The sequence below is a fragment of the Idiotropiscis lumnitzeri genome, chromosome 8, assembly GCF_059441095.1.
Source record: "Idiotropiscis lumnitzeri isolate Australia: NSW breed Sydney's pygmy pipehorse chromosome 8, RoL_Ilum_1.0, whole genome shotgun sequence".
NCBI classification, from domain to species: Eukaryota; Metazoa; Chordata; class Actinopteri; order Syngnathiformes; family Syngnathidae; genus Idiotropiscis; species Idiotropiscis lumnitzeri.
Window position 1 is genome coordinate 13,110,874 of NC_142398.1, and position 18,689 is coordinate 13,129,562.

Consider the following 18,689-nt stretch of genomic DNA (forward strand, 5'->3'; position numbering starts at 1 on the left):
GATGACTCGTCGTTTAGGTTGACATTGAGGTCACTAAGTGCAACCAAAATTCCTACGTAAGGTGTACCGTTGATTTTTGAGAAAATTAAAACAAGGTTAAGTGTGACTTTTAGCCCAGGCATGAATTGAAAACTATCGCAAAAAAAGTGTCAAAATCAAGTGACTTCACGAAGTACTTGTGCAAAGTCTGCTCAGACGCCGACACGTGGTGCGTTGACAGCCTGCGTTTCGGATATCGGGAAAGAGAGGCTTTGCATTGAAACAATTGGATCAATATGGCTAAAGTCCAAATGTGCTGAATTCCACCCCTAAAAATTACGCAATGACTTTAATGTCAGTTTAATAGTTTAAAGGCAGTCATTTCAAAAACTTGACAATCGATGCAAATCCCAACATGGTTTTTGCATCGGGCATAAATACAATATGTTACGCATGTACAGAGATCTGGTTAAATACAAAATTCAATACATCAGTAAAAATGTGTTAAATGAGATTGATCCACAGGGAATGTCACTTTTTCATATTTGAGAGGAATGAAAATATGCAACTTGCATAACACAACCAAAATAGGTGGGACCTAGCTATAAAAAAAAAAAAATCTGAAAACACCACCTAGCAATTTCCAAATCTGTTTAATAATTCTCTCATAAAGCCCCACAATTAGAAAAATATTCTCTATGAACCACTCAAATCATTATAAGAAAACTCTTGTATTTACATTCAAATGAATTATAAATGACAAATAATTCATTTGTGCACTTGCACACTTTTCATCTCACTGCATTAAAAGGTTTGAGTAGATTTTAATGCTATAAATCCAGACATCGCTACCAAACAGAGGTTTAAAAAAAAACATCAACACCTCCTTTGTGGCCTGCAGTCTGAGAATTAAAAATTAAAATCGGGATGTTGCGGAAAACACAGAGGACAAAAAATAAAAACGGAACACTTTTTTTTTTACCTCCCATTTAACATAAAACGCAATTGCGTCCCAATTTACACATTTCAACAATAATGTTTTTTGATAATCTATTTGGGCCTTTACGGAGACCAAATTTGATAACATTATTGGTAATGGTGATAATTTCTCACCATTGATGAATTTATGTTCGTATCTCTTAAGGTTAAATCAATTTATTGGGCGACCTGAATGGAATCCAAGAACACGTTAAAGCAGCAGTGAAATTAGAATGTATTAATGACCACTATGGTGCCATAAGGCGTTCCCTCGGTATGGCCCCGTTAATATATTAAAAATGTTTATGCTAGAGAAATAAAAATTGTTTGCCACTGAACTAAAAATTCATGTCAATATTTTTTAAAGGACCACTGAAGTCAGTGCAACACAATTTTCATAGCGGCAATTGAATGTCAGTGGAATTATTCTAAAACCAAATACAATCAAGGACGCGATAATACTTACTTGATGCGAGCAAACTTAAAAGTGTTGTGTTAATATTTATGTTGCGTTTACATGACCGAGCAGCACAGGCACGTTTTCCTCTTGGGCGCCAGCGCGGCCTCCGCCCGTGTCTCCGTGGAAGTCGACTGGTTATCGGTGGTGACATCATCCTGAACTTCGGGGGCTTCGGCCTCCTCCAGGAGGGGCTCCTGCTCGGCGGGTCGCGCTTCAGTCCTGTGGTTCTCCGTGGGCTCGCTCAGGGAAACGTCATGGAACTGAGGGGGTGTGATGAGGGCGTCGCCTTGCGCTTTTGAGGACACGTCTGGCGTCGCTGGTGCTGGTGTGATCGCTTCTTCCACCTGCTGGGCTTGTGGTGCCTCCTCTGAAGGGGGACAGGAGAGTTGGGAGTAGAGCGGTACGAGAGCTACCTGAGCGGCCTCCAGAGGGTCGGCTGTTGACTGCAGCAGCACGCCGGCTGCGGCTTCCTCTTTGATGTCCTCATCTTTTGTCTCTTCGCGTGTACTCCCTGCTTGCTTCTCTGCACTAGTTTCATCCTTTGCAAACTCTTTGGAGGCTTCTGGAGCGACTTGCACCTCCTCCACAGTCACTCCTCCCTCGATCTGCAGCTCTCGCGGCGCAACATCCTCCTCCTCCTCATCATCCGTGATGATGACACGTTCGGCCCGCATGACCATGATGCCTTCCTCCACCTCCGTGCAGCTTAGATGAGCAACGTGTTGGTCGTGATTCTCGACAAGAACGCTTCCGCTTGGTCCATTTGTTGTGATGGACTTTTCCAAAGCGTCTTCGCGGTTTTGTTTGAGGCCTGATTTCAAGTCCCCTTTGCCGTTCATCACAACAGAGGCGTCTTCATCCTGCGGTGTCTGCATCGCCTTCATGGCGTAATCCTCAACTGTCCCTGAAGACATGACTTTGATTACTTTCCATCTCATTGAAGCATTTCATATTAAGAGTGAAAAAAGAAGCTGTGCGGGTAATTAGCAAAACACATGTTCCGCGACAGTGAAGCAGCAACGTTGCCTGATTACAATTAAAAGCTCTCTTGCCAAGAGCGTGTTCACAACTAATTTCTCTATTAATTAACAAGACTAAAAACATGTAAAGCAAATTAATTCATATTCATCGTATTAAGGAGATAATGCTAGATATGCCGATTGGTCAAGCTCCACCACTTTTTAATTATAATTTAAATTTTTTTTTTTATTTTTTTTTTTTATATATTAACTGCAAGATGACAATGTAAATACAGTACAAAGATCAAGATGTGAGCTTGCTGACAGGTGGACATTTTTGGCTAATATTTTATATATTAAAATAAACTATTTTATTTTAGCAAGCTGACTGCACCGTAACAAAAATGTCGAATTTCAGAAAGGTTTTTATTTCAAATGATACTTTGCTGTGACAGAGTGAAACCACACACCTTTGATAAAAAACAACTACACATTAGTGCAGGGCTCCTCCCTCAATCCTGTTCCTCGAAGAGTCCTGCCTGTTTTCCATCTCTCCCTGCTGCAACACACCAGATTCAAATGAACAGATAATCAGCAAGGTCTGCAGAAGCTAGATAACGATCCTGATCATTCGAATCAGGTGTGTTGCAGCAGGGACAGAAGGAAAACTGGCAGCACACAAGACCTCGGGGAACAGGATTGAAGACCCCTGCATTGGCGTAATAGGTCATGATTCCGTCCCCGCGAAGAAAAATCAAATTCTGGTAGTAATGATACTGAAAACAGATGTTATTCAATAATAACAAGGTGACGATATACTAAGGCTACCATAATTTATGAAAATGAACACATTTCCCCAAAATTAAAAAATATTTCCGTTAATGAAATAAAACAAAAAAAGTGTTTAAAATAAAAAGATAACTGAAACATTTTATGTTTACAAATCTAATTAAAACAAACTATAGCAAAAATGTCCTTTATTTTCCTCTGTCAATTTATCTCAGGGTTAATTTCTTAATGTATTTATTTAGTTTTTGCCGGTTTTACGGCAGCTGTATGTTGGTGCAATGCCGGGAAGCTCCCACAGTTGTCTGGGAATTGTAGTTCTTTTTTGTGTGTCGCCTACAATCGACGGTGAGTGACTTTCATTCACTTATGTCACTAAGTCCGTAGATGACGTGTGCTCTTTTTTTGGTTCCCGTGAACACACAGGTGCTGTATAACTAGGCTCAATAACTTGCAGAATCAATCAACAGAATCCCGTCACACGTTATAGTGATATTGACCAGTGTGTTTTACAACCCTTAAAACTGAGTTTTGCAACAAATCATTCACAAGATTATATTTCATATTCCCTGCCACTGATGTCTATAACCCAAATGCATTACAACGATGAGGCTTATTTTGGCTTGGCGGGGAATGAGTTAAACATGACGAGAGACATTTTGACTTTTACATCTGAATTGTTTCGGGGTGAATGCAGCTTGATCTCTGCACGGGCAATTTAAGACATAATTTTTGAAGCGCATGTCACATGCGTGAGTTGTTAATAAACCTGATCTCCTTGTCTTGCTGTCATCTCCACATTTCACTTTCAACTGTTATATAATAACATTCACCCAATGTACTTTAATCCTAACAGCGCCCATTTGAAGGGGCGGCCAGGCGGTTGTTAGCCTGCAATTGTCAACAATGTGTGGCTGTTAAAACATGTCATGGCGTTTGAAATGAAATCATCCATTTGACTTGTCTTATTTTCAGATGTGCATTGGAAACTGGAATTCTAAAGAATTAAGGCTCCAGCTTACCCATATCTCCTGCTTCCATGTCCACAGGTTCCTGTTGGTTAAAAGGCAAACGCTTTGTGTTCACTGTACAGGAGCTGATCAACATGCACCGCAAGCCACAAAATCAGAGGAGTTTGTCCTTTGTTGTTTCACTTATATGATTTCATAAAGCATCATCATAAAGTTTACAAGTCATCTAAGAGATACACATGAAAACAATGACCAGCCTGCTTTAAAGACTATGAGCATTTTTGAATATGTTAACGCTGACTGAAAGGAGGAAAAAAAAAAAGTGTTAGGACATTTGCTGTCAATTACAATCAGCGTGCCCACGAATACATTTTCCGGCAGGACTTGTCGCCGTCAAATTGATGTTGAGGTCACACATGATAGACACTTCCACTGCAGCCTGCATCACTAATCCACAGAACATTTTCATGTGATCTTTTTTCTCAAAAGGTCAAGATGTGGCAGCAATATAGTTAAAGAAACCTTAAATGTGTGTGTGCGTTTTTTTATTTATTTATTTATTTTTTTAGAATCGTATTCAGTGGCGGATTTGCTGGAATGGAAGCGTTCAACTGTTTTTGTAACTAAAATGCTATTTTACACTATATGATAGTAGGCGAATTACTTACTTTTTTCCTGCACTGTCATGCCCTTAAACATTGATGCAGCTGATTTACAGATTTTTCTTGATCCCAGGAGCATCCGCAGTCATCATTTTCATTATTCACGAATTGTCATATTTTCAACACAGCATCACTGCCGTCTGCTAGCTTATTGCTAACGTACAATGGGAAACAACATACAAGGGCTAAAGGAAATTAGCATTGTTATTGCTGTGGTTTTGGCATGTATTTTTCCTGTTCAGTTTGTCTTCAATCTAAGTTTACTGACAACTCCTACCTGTGTCACATGACTGCCACCTTAAGGCGAAGGTGTGCACACCAGAAGCTTGCTTTTGTATGTGAAATACAAGCATGCTGCTTATGTGTATAGCTTTTTTTTTTTTTTAAACCAGTGCGATCTATTGTCAGCATTTTACGGTAAATTGAGTATCGTTTGCCGTTCGAAGAACAACATGTGCAACGTAGTGGTAACACAACCCTCCATAATGTATCTGAATTATTGCAACACTGGGATGGAGATGCAAATTCACAACATTCAGAGAGATACCCTCCAACTCTCGGTTTAAAATACAGGTATTACTGCAAAAGGCTGAAAATGTATTATTCAAGTGACAACGCCACGGACACAAATGTGAGAAGAGCTTCCTAATGGAAGATGATAGCGAAAGCTTGTTTGACACACATTCAAACAGCTTTTGTTCCCAATGTAGGCGTGTTGTGCGTGTCTCACTGTTTGGTCCTGTGTGATCTGTTCTTTCTCATCCTCCCCTGCAAACCCCACGTTCTGCGATAGCAACCTAAAATGAGAGCACACACACATTTCAAACAATGTAAGGCTCTTCAGTTTATTATAAAAATAACATCTTCAAATCTTCTTAATGGCACGCTGGCTTGTAATAAGGCGGAAATAATCTGTCATTACCATGGCAACCCTGGATCACACACACTTTCATCTACAACAGTGATTCCCAGCCATTTTAACGTTGCATTCAAGCGAGCCGTGAGAGATCATCAGGGGGCGCTACGGGAAATGATCCAATTTCACTTACATTTGTCTGCAAATTATTATCTATTAATTCTAAATATATCTTGCTTCATCTATCTAGGAAGAACAATTAAATGAGCGATCTACCTGTGGTTTCCTCTGAGTATATCAGCTTTGGGTTCCATTAAACAGCACCACATTTAACACTGTGTCCATCGAGATGAGATCATCATTATTTCAGTGTTCATACTTTTTCTGACATTTTAGTTGGTGGAGGGCAGTGGGATTTTTTTTAATTTGAAATAGGTGCCTTGGTTCAGTAAAGGTTGGGAAACTGTCTACAATACTGGTGGACCAGGTAAGACTGGTGTTCGTGCTACGATGACATTTTGAATTATGTTATATTAATGGATGGATGGACGTATGCTCACAAGTTGAGGATTTGCGTGACTATAGTTTTGCGTCTCAGCGGAAATATTGCTTTATAAAGCCGGTTAGAAGACACCACAATAGAATGAGCCACGCATTTGCTCCAAAATCTTACAATGTAAAATACTACGCAAATGATGACAATGCAATACGGTAATTAATGAATATCTTTAACACAATTTACTAGTTTTGACTATTTAGTTGTGTCCTTTATCCTCCAGAAACAGGATAGAGTTTCCCAAAAGATGTATAACACGTATGCTTCATTGAACTTCACATCAGTAGATGGTGCCAGGGAGCAAAAAATAAGTTAATGCCCTTTTGACTGTCATGGAAACTTGCATGCCCATTTTTTTTCCTAATTGAGAAGTACAATATAAATAAACAATACAACATTCCGAAATAATTGTAGTTGCTATTGCCATAACACTACCCTACAGGGCTAAACTTGCTAAAGCAATGTGTTTGCGTTCTCTCAAGGGCACATTTACAATAATAATTTAATCCCAAGGGGGATATCTTCTTGACAACAATGTCCTGTGCAGTCGACCAAAGAAAAGTGTTCAGCAGCAAAATACACAAAATAACATACAAAGTGAAAGAAAAAAAAAAGGGGGGGGGGGCGGTGAGGTGACATGCATTTTTCATGAGATGTTAATTCCACAAGCAAAGCATGTCTTCTATAATGCGGTTGAGCTCGTACCTGTGCTTTTCCAACTCCTGTGAAGCCCACGCAGGGGAATTTGGCCTTTGGGAATCCAGTACGGATGTGGACAAAGGCGCTCCCTCCATCAGCCATTGATCTCTTAAAGACTTCCTCTGGAGGAACACAGAGAAGAGGCGTATACAGTACTCGAAAAATTGAATACAATCTTACAATCAGGAGGAATTTCTGAGAAGAATGTGCCCCGAAAGCTTTGGAGTTCCAACTAACTTTATCTAGAACGTCAGCATGAGCTGTCAGTGAACACGAGTAGACTTCATTTCAACTAGCATCAAAGGTTTAGCTCTGCATGCGTTTTACCATTTCCTTTGCCTCAAATCACACTTTAAAAGTGAAGAGAGTGGCTGTGCAAAAAAGAATCATTTCCACCACCAGAATAGTCTATAGTCGGTTATACACAAACCTATTTAAAAAATGTGAGGCCCGACACAAAATGGCATGTGTGCTTTATAGTCTGATTACTTGAGAGGATCTAAGTAGTCATCTTTCATTTAATTTATTTATTGAAGAAAATAGGCTTCCTCTTATGTACCTAACCTAAACATTTTTTTTCCTCATTATAGTCGAAAGAAAACATTCAGACTTTCAATCTTGAGGCAACACAATCGCCTCACGGGTCCCACGTAGTGAGGAAGATGTGGAGCTTGATGACACTTAAGTGTCCCAGACAGTTCCTAAATTTATTCGCAAACATGTTTCAACACTTTCAATTGGTTAAAAAGGCATAAAAAGAACAGATAACACGAGGACAGATCAATAGTATTGATTTGTGAATAAATGTGAAATTGACGATATTTGGACAGACGGGGATTCCGTCCGACAGCGATGGATAAATATGCTTGTTACTTGTGGTTAAAAGGTAAGGTCTTGTGTTGGAGTGTAGAAAGCAGTGATTCCCAACCAATATGCTGCGGCACAGTTGAAAGATCATAAAGTGTACTGAAGGAAATAATGCAGAATGGCTAACTTTGCAGTGTCTACTTTTCTTGTATACATTCAATGAATGAAGTTGACGCAGATGTATAATGGGGTGAGTTTGCTCTTCAAAACTCTATCAGCCTTTTCTGATATTACCTGCACGGTGTTTTCCTGTGTTACCGCTTATGTCCTTTTCTTGTCTGCGTGCAAATAAATATAAAAATATAAATACTGGTATTACAATTAACTAAAGTACAAATTCACTTAAAACCAGAGCTGGGCAGTCCGTCTCAGGAGCAGAACAGTCCATAAAAAGTTGGTCAAGGTTTGAATAATAAATTAGCCAGCTAATGATGTTTAAGTAAACCTTTGCCGATAACGTTTTGCATTCGTTTTTTTTTTTTGTGTGTCTCGACAAGTTTTCTGAATAAGGCCGGAGGGTCAAGGCCGGTACCATACCACGATAGCGGCCGGAGGGCGGGGGACTGATTGACAAAAAAAGGGTCAAGTGCCCAGCTCTGCTTAAAACATTGCCTGTCCAGTTGACGAAAGTTTTTTTTTTTTTTTTTTAAATGGAGACAGTTTGTACTCTTCTTGCTAATATTGAAAATTCTTTATTTTTTTTTAAATCAACCTAATTAAACTCCAGCAGCGTCATAGAGCAGATTATGATTGCATTCTGAGGTACCACATTATTAGCCGTAGTGTAAGTCTGCACGCTATTCCCTCTTCTCGTTCTAATTATCTATGCCACATTCATCTTCATTATTGTTTCCTCATGTGCTGTTCGGCTGCTCTCCTGCTGACATCTTTTTCATAAAGATCACTGCCTAACTCAGCATGCCTCCTGCTGAAAAGAAAAAAGGACTTCTGTTCTAAGGCTATATTGCTTTGGCACTTCCTGACTCCTTAGAAAATGATAAGCAACTCCCTGTAACGCGCCTTGAAATGAGGATTCATCTCCCAAGACAAACGTTGTGTTATGTTCATTGCAAACGACTTATTTCCGCCATTTTTTCCCATTGAGCAAATGTTATTGCTGCACTTCAAAAGGAAGTTGTAGTACAACATTTAATGAAAGTGATTGCTATTCAGATGTTACACAATAAAGCGGTCCGCTGGGTCACTTTGTTCATCATCGCAGCTGGCAAAGCGCTCCGGTGCTTCTCACTAACTAATGACCAACATGACAGGTTAAAAACTGGTGACTCCAGGTAGAAATCAAGCCCAATACAGCCCACAAGGAGTCATGTCATAATCACCTGCTTTCCACTTGGTCATTTCAGCGCATTGTGACAAAATGGTGCTGGCCTCTCCTAGCGAAGTTCTGCCCAGGTTTTAAAGCTATGCCGGATGGGCACACACATGCAATTGCCACACACAGGCCCATTGGACAAGTTGAATGAAACAAAACATGGCTTTCATACAGTTGCTGGTGTCTCTAAAATGATCAGGGCAATAGATTTGTTTTAACTCAGTAATATACTTGTTTGTGTTCCACGAACACTTCCAATTCCATCACATCAAACTTCATTTTACACTTGGAAAGGATGAAAAACCCTCTTTATTACGGCCATGTCTGCACCACTTTTACGCCTGTTGCAAATAGCGTGTGTTAACTGTGAGTGTGAACACAATTTCGAGTTTACAATTGGGGATCTTAGTAAATCAGTCTCAGAATTATTGCATTGATTCTCATTTAACGGCGTCTCAATGCGGTATTATCCATGGTGTTAGTCCATCCTATTGGAATGACCCCCCGCAAATAAATATATATATATAAATCTCAAAATCTCCACAGCAGTCAACATCCTCATGTTTCCAAAAAGTCTGCTCACTGTTATTGGCCACCTCCCTTAAACTATAATGGGCACAAAACCTTCTCTGTCTACTCCTGCCGCAGAGAACAAGCTCCTCTCTGTTACCTTGCCTGCCCCCTTTAGCGAGCTGCATGCAGACTAACCTCTAAACATTCCAGGAGTGGCGCTTACACCAATGCACCTTTTTTTTTTTTTTTTTTAACGTGAACAGCTGACATTAACAGTGACAAATTTAGCGGCAGGTAAAAATCTAACTGGTCAATAAATTCTGCCTCTTGTGACTGCCGCACTGTTGTTAACACTAATGCTGTGAGCTGTCTCAAAGATAGGAAGAATTAGCTCATTAAAAATTAAAGCATCCTTCAACTTAGTTTTATGGCCACACTAAAGAATGTCAACAAGCTTGCGGACTGACATCAATAATGGTAACCGACGCACAATAACATATACCACACTAAAGGATAAAATAAATAATTTGAGGAATGTGCCGAAGGCAGCGTAACACGGCGGGGTAGGAAGTGGGAACGGCAATGTGGAAATGATGTGAAAACAATGGAGGTGCTCTGTGACTTGCACTGAGAGGTCCAGAGTGTGCGAAAAGGAAACAGACAAGGAGGGCTATCTGCTCTCAAACAAGCCAGGAGTCTATTGAGGAAAGTGAGAGAGAGAGCGAGAGAGACAGAGGGAGAGAGGTGAGACATGAAATAAGACGTCTAAAAAGATCTCGCTAAGGTGTCAGACCTTGAGCTGCTGCAGTCGGAGTTTTTCATCCTCCATCTCTCGCTTGGCTCGCTCCTGCTCCTCCTGCAGACGCCGCTTCTCCTAGAGACGGCACGGAGGCCAGAAGGCCAGAAATTAAATTGAAGCGATAATTGAGGAGCCGGAGTGAGTGATTAATCGATTCATTTCCCCCCAACCCCTATTGTATGAAATTGATTAATCGTGTCTTCAAACAAGTGAGGCACAATGGACTGCAAAATTTGGCTATGACCAGCAGCGGTGCTGTTGATTCATTCCCAACTCGCTGCAATCCAAAGAAGCACAAGTCGAGCACTGCCCTTCACAACGGGTAGTGTTATTCAGACAGTCAAACAAATTCTGAACATTCAGAGATGCACTTCTCCCATTAAACATATTATATTTAACATTATACACAATCATAATAAACTGCTACAAAATACATTTTGAATTTTCCACATGGCAGATGATGGTCGAGAATAACATAAACTTAAAGGCAGAAGGCTTGAGTTATGAGGTGTCAATTGTTTTCACACTTACCCCTGCGGCCTTGCGCTGATTTGTTACCTTGTTACCACAGAAAAGCACTTCATTCCTAAGAGTTACTGTGACAATAAATATGATGGCTTTGAAAAGTGTATGTTACGCCTTTTGTCTCCGATTGGTTATTTTTCCTCGGGCGTGATGATTTACTGTACAACACATTAGAGCAGTATTTCTCAAATCGTGGGGCAGGCCCCCGTGGTGGGGCACGGTGCGATGCGTGTGACCCTGGACAACATGCTTTTTTTAATAATTAAAAAATGAATTAAAAAAAGGTTATGAATAATAAAGTGTAATTGCACATCCACTCCACTAGTGGCGCTCTCCTTGCTCATTGTGCGCAGCGAGTATTTACTCTACGGTGTAGGTTTGTTTTGCAACAAAAATGCTATTATTTATAGTTGCGGCGTGGAGTAGGTGGTGGGGGCGCGAATTGTTTTCTTCTTGCTGGGGGGGCAGAACAGGAAAGAATTGCGGAGCACTGCATTAGAGGCATAAGATGGGGTGAGAGAAAGATGTTTTTTTTCTTTCACAGATCATATTGACCACCATGAGTCATAATGAGATGAAAACATTTTTTTAAATTACAAACTCAGCATTTAATGTATCTAACCTCCAATTTCCACTACCCCAAATATATTACAAATTGAATTTAATTCAAAGAGGAAGGCAAAGAGGAACATGCATGTTATGTCAGAGCTACTGGACTACAATGAACATTTGTGACGCCTTGCAAATAAGTTATAAAATCTTTATGGATTTGAATGTGATGTTAGAATAATGACAAATTTGGTTTCTCAACATGAAGCCTATTTAATTTCATTTGCCTTGGACACTATGTTACTCAGCTACTAGTAATTCAAACCATGTCAATTTTATGTTTATGCCTTTTACTAGTGTGGTAATTATCCATTTTAAATCTGACTTCAAATGTTGTCTGTACTGTTAATAAAGGTTTCAAATCTGGTGACAAACTTCTAGGACTTCTTTTAAAAATACATTTGATTCAAACAAATGAAAACTTAACCAGCATTTCGACCAGCATTGAATTGGACTTTGGAAGTTCCACAGAGTTTCCATCAAGGCCACTGTTGATCCAAATGTCAAGAACACTACAGCCCGTAAAGCTCAGTGCAGCCTGCTATTGTTTTGAATAATGTATGAGCAACAAAACAGCTCTTCTCTGTGGACTCACAGCGATGGTCTCCAGTCGCTGTTGGTACTTCTCCGCCTCATCCATCCTGGCACCTGTGACACAGACAAAAACAGGTGACAAGTTTAAAGACCACAACTAGTATTGTCTAGGCTGCCCTTGTTCACGGACTCAAGAGAATGGAACTTGGTTATTTTTTGTCATGTTTCATTAAACGATTTGTCGGTGGTTATGTGTACATATACATAAAAAATAGTCATCTTCCAATTATATTGGGGAGAAGATGCAAGTTTATAACAGCCCTAAGGTGTTTTTGGCCAACATGTTTGCTCTTTGCACCATGCAGACCTGCCCCCCAGCCAAATGAGCTTTCTCCCGATCCTGACAGTCTTAGGCATCCGCAAGCAAATTTGTACAGGAAAGATGTACTTGTTCTCGAGCAAATGTTGTGGAATGTGACAATATTTGCCTTTCTCTAAAAACTCAAGTTTAAAACATCCTAGGCGACAATATACATTTTCCCCAAAGCAATACCTAAGGTTAATTCATCTTTGATATCATATCGCATTTTATCCCATCATAAAACATTTGTATGATTTTTTTATTGGATACTGGAATTCTGAATATGCTGAAAATATTATTGGCAAATAGTGGCCAACAGTTATTTTCCCGTATATGTCATTCCTGCAAGGGTTGTTATATCGGTCAAAAAAACTAAACAGAAAGATGACTTTACACGGTCACATTTAGAGAAAAAAAAAGTCAATTATTGCTAAATACCTTGACAACTGTTGAAAACGCAGAGTTACCAATGCATGCACCAACACACTGACAATGCAGAATTTGCATATAACCTTTTAAACAAGCTTGCGTTTAAGGAAAGCTCAAACCTGACCCTAGATTTTGTTCCATTATCACATCCACTACCTGCAGAAATGCCAAACTCATCCCTCATTTTTACGTTGTTACTCGACTCACAACTGAAATAAGTTACTCACGTAAAATAGGAGAACAAGAAAACAAAAACGTGTGATGAAGCTGGCGTGTCATTGCTTTGAATTAGCGATGGGAAAAGAAATAAATTATTTGATTGTTTGGAATTCTGCTGCAGATGTTGACTGTTGATTATGTAGACAAAACAGATTGCACTACTTGGCTGCAACCAGCAGAGGCGCTGTTGATTTAGTCTCAATTAGTTAGGGGAAACTATGGGAAATTCAGCTCCATGCAACATGAAACACAAAATGTGTAATTATTTAGCTTTTGCCTTCAATTTTATGCCTGATATTGTAAGTTTTATGTGATGAATTTGTTATCATTTTATTGTCTGGGATTTGCATTTTACTTGGTCTGTCAAAGTACACCGTTCAAAAGGTCGAGTTACTATTTAACCAAAATAATAGTTGAGTTATTGATTGTTAATGCTCCCAATAGTCGATTAAAGACCTACTCGTATAGTTCTTACATTTAATCTTTTTACTGGCTCTCGACTAGTTCTTTTCAAGTATTGCACACTTCTGGAGTTTGATCTTCCTTCTCTTGAGTCTCAGGGCAAATCTGATATTTCTTCAAAGTGGTAGCAGTTTCATGGCCTCTGGGACTGTTAGTTATCGTGTGAGAAACGTATCCAAGAAAGCACCCGAAGGAGTCCTACAGTCCCCTACGGCTTTTGAGTGAGTGATACGAATGTACGTATGTCTATGGGCACAAAATGATCAAATAAATAGGAGGGAAAACCTACTATGTGGGGGAAGTGTGAGATGCAGAACGTCCGAACTACAGTATATAGTACATACTGTAAACAATATGCAACAAAGGGAAGAAAAACAATGTTTTATCATTGGTGCTCCCAATGACTGGAGGTAGTTTACAATACAAGACTCCACCGTACCAGAATCTTGCATCTCATCAGGGTTCCAGATGAGGAAATAGCAGGCAGAGATAAACTAGCAGAGCCAATTGGCAGCTTTGATGAAGAGATATTGAGGAGCTCCCTCAAGACACACACTAACGCTGATAATTAGATGTAATACTTGAGGATAGAGCTGACATCGTCAAAAAGTTCCAGAGAGGGGGGAACATTGAGATGGTCAGAGAGAGAAGATCAAGGGAAGGAGGTGTTGTTCACTAAAGTCTGCTTCTCTTAAGATCCTCATCATTAAGAGGTAAATTGCGGTCAATCAGCTCTCAGCTTTACTGCTGGTTCATGAGTTAAAAAAAAAAAAAAAAAAACTACTCTCAAAAGAGCGAGGTTATGACTTCACTACTGTAGATATAAGCCGTTTGTTAGTGGGTCACCAAGGTAAAAATATCAGACGGCAGGAAGAACATCATAGCGCTTATCTCGTGCAGGGTCATGGGAGGTAAAGTAAAAATATTAGTGTCAGTGGGAATAAACACTGATTTAAAAAAGTAACTGCCTTTCTGAAATAAAAAGGAAATAGAGGTCATTGGGGCTCTGGTTATGCTCTTCCTCAACTAGCAAAAACAATACTCCAAGGTAACGTCTGGCGTAAGGAAGACTTTTAAGGACACTGAAAGACCGCTCCTTCGATAAATGTGGCCCAGAGGAGTGGGTAATATGGTCTCAATATTACATGACAATATTTTAAGCGCTGCTGAGGTAATATTTTTGTGAAAAGGAAACATTTCAGCTGGCAGGTAGCAGCCTTGATTAGAAGGAAAACTGATGATACAAATGGTGACTAACAAAGGAACCTAAAACAACTTCCAAACAAAATCAAGGTGAACTTCAAGGTCAAGGTACATCTGTGACAAATCGCGACATCCGTCATTTGAGCCAAAGTGGACTTCAAGGGAAGAGAGATGACCAATGCAGACACCAATGTAGAAAATAAATCATAAAAAAACAAGACTGGAATTTGTCAAACTGCATTTTTACGAGCCACAAAACGTCTAAGATCGAATTGGTTGGGCAACATCAGCTCTACAGTCACACATGCACAAATGAAGAATACCAAGAGAAGAATACAGCCCCTACTGTGAAACATGAAGGACCAAAACACAAAGCTAAAAACAACCAAGAATGGCAGCAGCTGAACAATGGACTATTCTGAAGTGGCCTTCTATAGACATATGAGTTTTGAAAACGAGAAGCTAATCAAAAATAATACGCGAATAGAAGCTAGTGATGTTTAAGAGAGCAATTTATTACAGCTTAAATGTTAGCAATATTTTTCAGACGCATGAAATCTTCATAGCACACATTCCACTTGCCTCAGGACCAAAAATGTATATTTGCCTTCAGTGTGTGCGTCCTTGCTTATTTACGAGTGTATATTTGCATAGTGGGAGTGGGGAAGTGAATTCTATATCCGGGAACAGATGGAAGAACAGCAGGGTGTCAAGAACGGAAAAACTTTTAAGATTTGAGTTCATATCTTTCCGCTTTTGGCTCTAAAACAAACACAAATTTTACCCTGGAATATACATTTTTGTTATTTTAATCAAAAGACTGCGAGACCTTTGCCACAAGTTACAAGGAGAGCATTTCATTATCTGATGGCTTTAAGGTCCCATCTTAAAACGACAGCAGCAGAAGTAATCCTTCATAATGCACATTTTCCCAAAGTCAGCGTTGACATAATTCCAGCGCCACGTGCTCCTAAAAGAATGTTCAATGTTGTTGCGAAATAACTAAGTCTAACAGATGACATCAGCTTGCTGTCGAGGAAAGGCTCGGCCGAGCTTGAGGAATTCATGTCATGAATGATAGAAATAGAGCAGTGCACTCAAAACCCGGATACAGTTACAGCATATCTTTCTGGTGAGGTTAGAACACGGGGGGGGCTTTTACGTGACCGGGAGGTGTGGATGATGAAAACTGCTGCTCAAGCTTTTTTCTAGTCCAGGCTTCACCGAGCCAGGATATCGGCTGACAAAGCCTGGCTGATGCCAAACCAACTTTTGCCAAACAGTGACCGACGAAAGGGTGAGCCTGGAAAGACATGATTAGACAAAATAACACCAGCGTCTTAACGTCGATGATCAAATTCAAGTAATCGGTTCGACTGCTTCTAGGTCAGACCGGATGTCCATAAGAGTAAAGTTGCTTCAGGTCTCGTGAGCGATGGCACAGAGGGAGCCATTAGAAAGGGCATTCAATGACATTTTCTTTTGTGATGATGGAATTATCCAGTTGGTTGCCTGCTCTGCATTTGTTATTTCTGCACTCATGAATTTTGGGCCATATTCTATAAAAAAAAAAAATGCATACAGTGGAGATTACCATAAAAGGAATGAAATATTTTTATTTAGAGAAATGAAGCATAACCAGCAGAATTGGCTTAATAGTAGAGAGTCAAAATGAATTGATTAACCAACAATTGAATTATTATGGAATTAACTATTTTAATAATCTTAATTTAAAATTGTTCTAATGCTCTGAGTTCCCGCCGCTCAACAATTACCATATTCTGATTTCTGTCATTCTTCATGGAAGGAGAAATAAGACAAGCAAACATTTGCTTTTACTTTGGCAAACAATGACCAAACCAGAAATTGAAAACATCAATCCATCTCATGTTATATTGCTTAAGTGTTGTTCATATGTTTATTTATTAATGAGGAAACAACACAAACTAAACAACAATACTTGGTTAATGAACTGAAATTGCCACAAAAATAATTTTGAAAAGTATTTAAATACAAGTAAAATTTGATCTGAATATTTGATGAAATAATCAAATCTAAATTGATTTTTTTTATAAGATCTACTGTAATTTTGAGAACATTTATTTGTGCAGATCTTAAAAGTCAAAATCAAAACTCAGCACTATAATCTGAAGGAAAACAAATTAAAAAAAAAACAGTACTGATCTAAATAGTTTTCATGTCTTTTTTTTTTGCTAGACTTGAATTGACTTTTTTAACACTACGACGAGAGACGAGTTTCCCTGAATAATATTTTATTGCTTTTTGGTGGTCTCTCCTTACACATCTCAACTTTTATTAATAACAAATTAGAATTAGAAATCCCTTTATTGTCATTGTACTCAAGTGTGCAACGAGATTAGAGGGCTCCCCTCTCCAGTGCAATACAACAATAATACAGACAAATATATAAATTAGATAAATAAATAAGAGAGTGCAATGGAATTTAGTACTGAATAGGGTAAATAAAATGAGTATGAAGGTAATGGAAAATGTGTGAAGGTTAAAAAAATGTGCTATTTCCTTGGGTTTTACAGTGAACCAGGATGAAACCATTGAAGCAGTCAATTAATTTAGCATCAAATGATCAAAACACCAGTTGGTGAAGTTCATCAGATAACTTCGGGAGATTTAAATGATAAAGATCTGTCATCATATCACTCCTTACTTGTAATTTCAAACAGCAAGAATCAATTATGCCCAAAAAGTGTGGTAGGGCGCTCGACCCAGTAATGCACTGTGTATAACAACAGCAATAGAATGAAAACAATTGATTCATAAAAAGTTCATTTGAAACAGTATTACGTATAAAGCATAAAGGTATTCTTTCAAGGCCACTGTAAAGTGTACACATCCTTTCACCCATGTGCCTGGGAAGAGGAAGTGCACAAAAACACTATCCTCCAGATGCTTGGTAAAAAAAAAAGTGCAATCGCAGTGACCCTGATCCCTGAACCTGCACATCCTCCACTTTCGTCATTGTCGCTTGCTGAGGAAAAGCCAGACCTGGACGGCCCAACAACAACACATAGTCCTTGAGAGGCATGTAGAAAATCAAAGAGGCAATCGGTCTATAGCTCACAGGTTATGGCAGGAGCACGGCAACTGTTGTTAAAGTGCTTTTTCATCAGCCGTCGATTTTCCGTTCAGAAGAAACTGCCTTATTGTAGATGGATATCCTGCTACACTTGGCGGAGCTAAATCTGACACATCCTTCGGGTCACGGATGAGCTGGAGCCTATCTTAGTTGACTTTGGGCGAGAGGCAGGGTGCACCCTGGACTGGTCGCCGGTCCATCGCATGGCACATACAGACAAGCAGCCATTCACACTCGCTTTCAAGGCGAGAAAATGAAAACTAAACACAGGAAGGCTTGAGCTGAGAATGCTGAACCTCAGAACTCTTAAGCAAACGCACTAATCGCTCAACTTGCATGTGGCCATTTTTTGTCATTTTGTTAACTTAAGATACCTTTTAACGTGATTTTCTGAACAGATGTTATCCCTCCTGTCCGAACTGGGTCACATCACATGAGAGACAATAAAATCATAAATGGGTCACTTGAACCACGTAGTAAGACTGTCACAAGTGTTGAGATTGGAAATATTACAAATTCCTTTGCAGTGTCAGAAACACAAACATGCAAGAGGCTGTAGAAAACAATTTATGGGTCCTTGATCACTGGATGCTCTTCTGTTTTCATGCAAGAACCTTTGAATAGAATTACATGTATATATGAATATCTAAATGTGCATTTTTTGACCCAGGAGGACCAATAAACAGGTCACATAATTATTTAATAACAGTTGGTATGGGTCTTTATTGTTTTTTTTTTCCCCTCGTTAACTAATTTGGTAGACTGGAAGAACATTTGGTAGTGGACTTGTCAGTCCAACATAAAGATGACTGAC

At 39.3% G+C, this 18,689-nt stretch overlaps 1 protein-coding gene across 2 annotated transcripts in view; it reads right to left on the bottom strand.

Moving 5' to 3' along the window:
• Positions 1-323: 323 nt before the first annotated feature.
• palm3 (paralemmin 3) overlaps positions 324-18,689 on the bottom strand; it is a 29,388-nt gene continuing 11,022 nt past the window's right edge. For both annotated transcript variants that reach the window (XM_088302114.1, XM_088302115.1), the window contains exons 2-7: positions 12,148-12,200; positions 10,413-10,493; positions 6,913-7,028; positions 5,526-5,592; positions 4,185-4,215; positions 324-2,321 (exon numbers count right to left, since the gene is read on the bottom strand). In XM_088302114.1, coding sequence (XP_088158240.1) covers positions 1,471-2,321; positions 4,185-4,215; positions 5,526-5,592; positions 6,913-7,028; positions 10,413-10,493; positions 12,148-12,192 — 1,191 coding nt within the window. In that variant the 5' untranslated portion in view covers positions 12,193-12,200 and the 3' untranslated portion in view covers positions 324-1,470. The remainder of the gene's footprint in view (positions 2,322-4,184; positions 4,216-5,525; positions 5,593-6,912; positions 7,029-10,412; positions 10,494-12,147; positions 12,201-18,689) is intronic.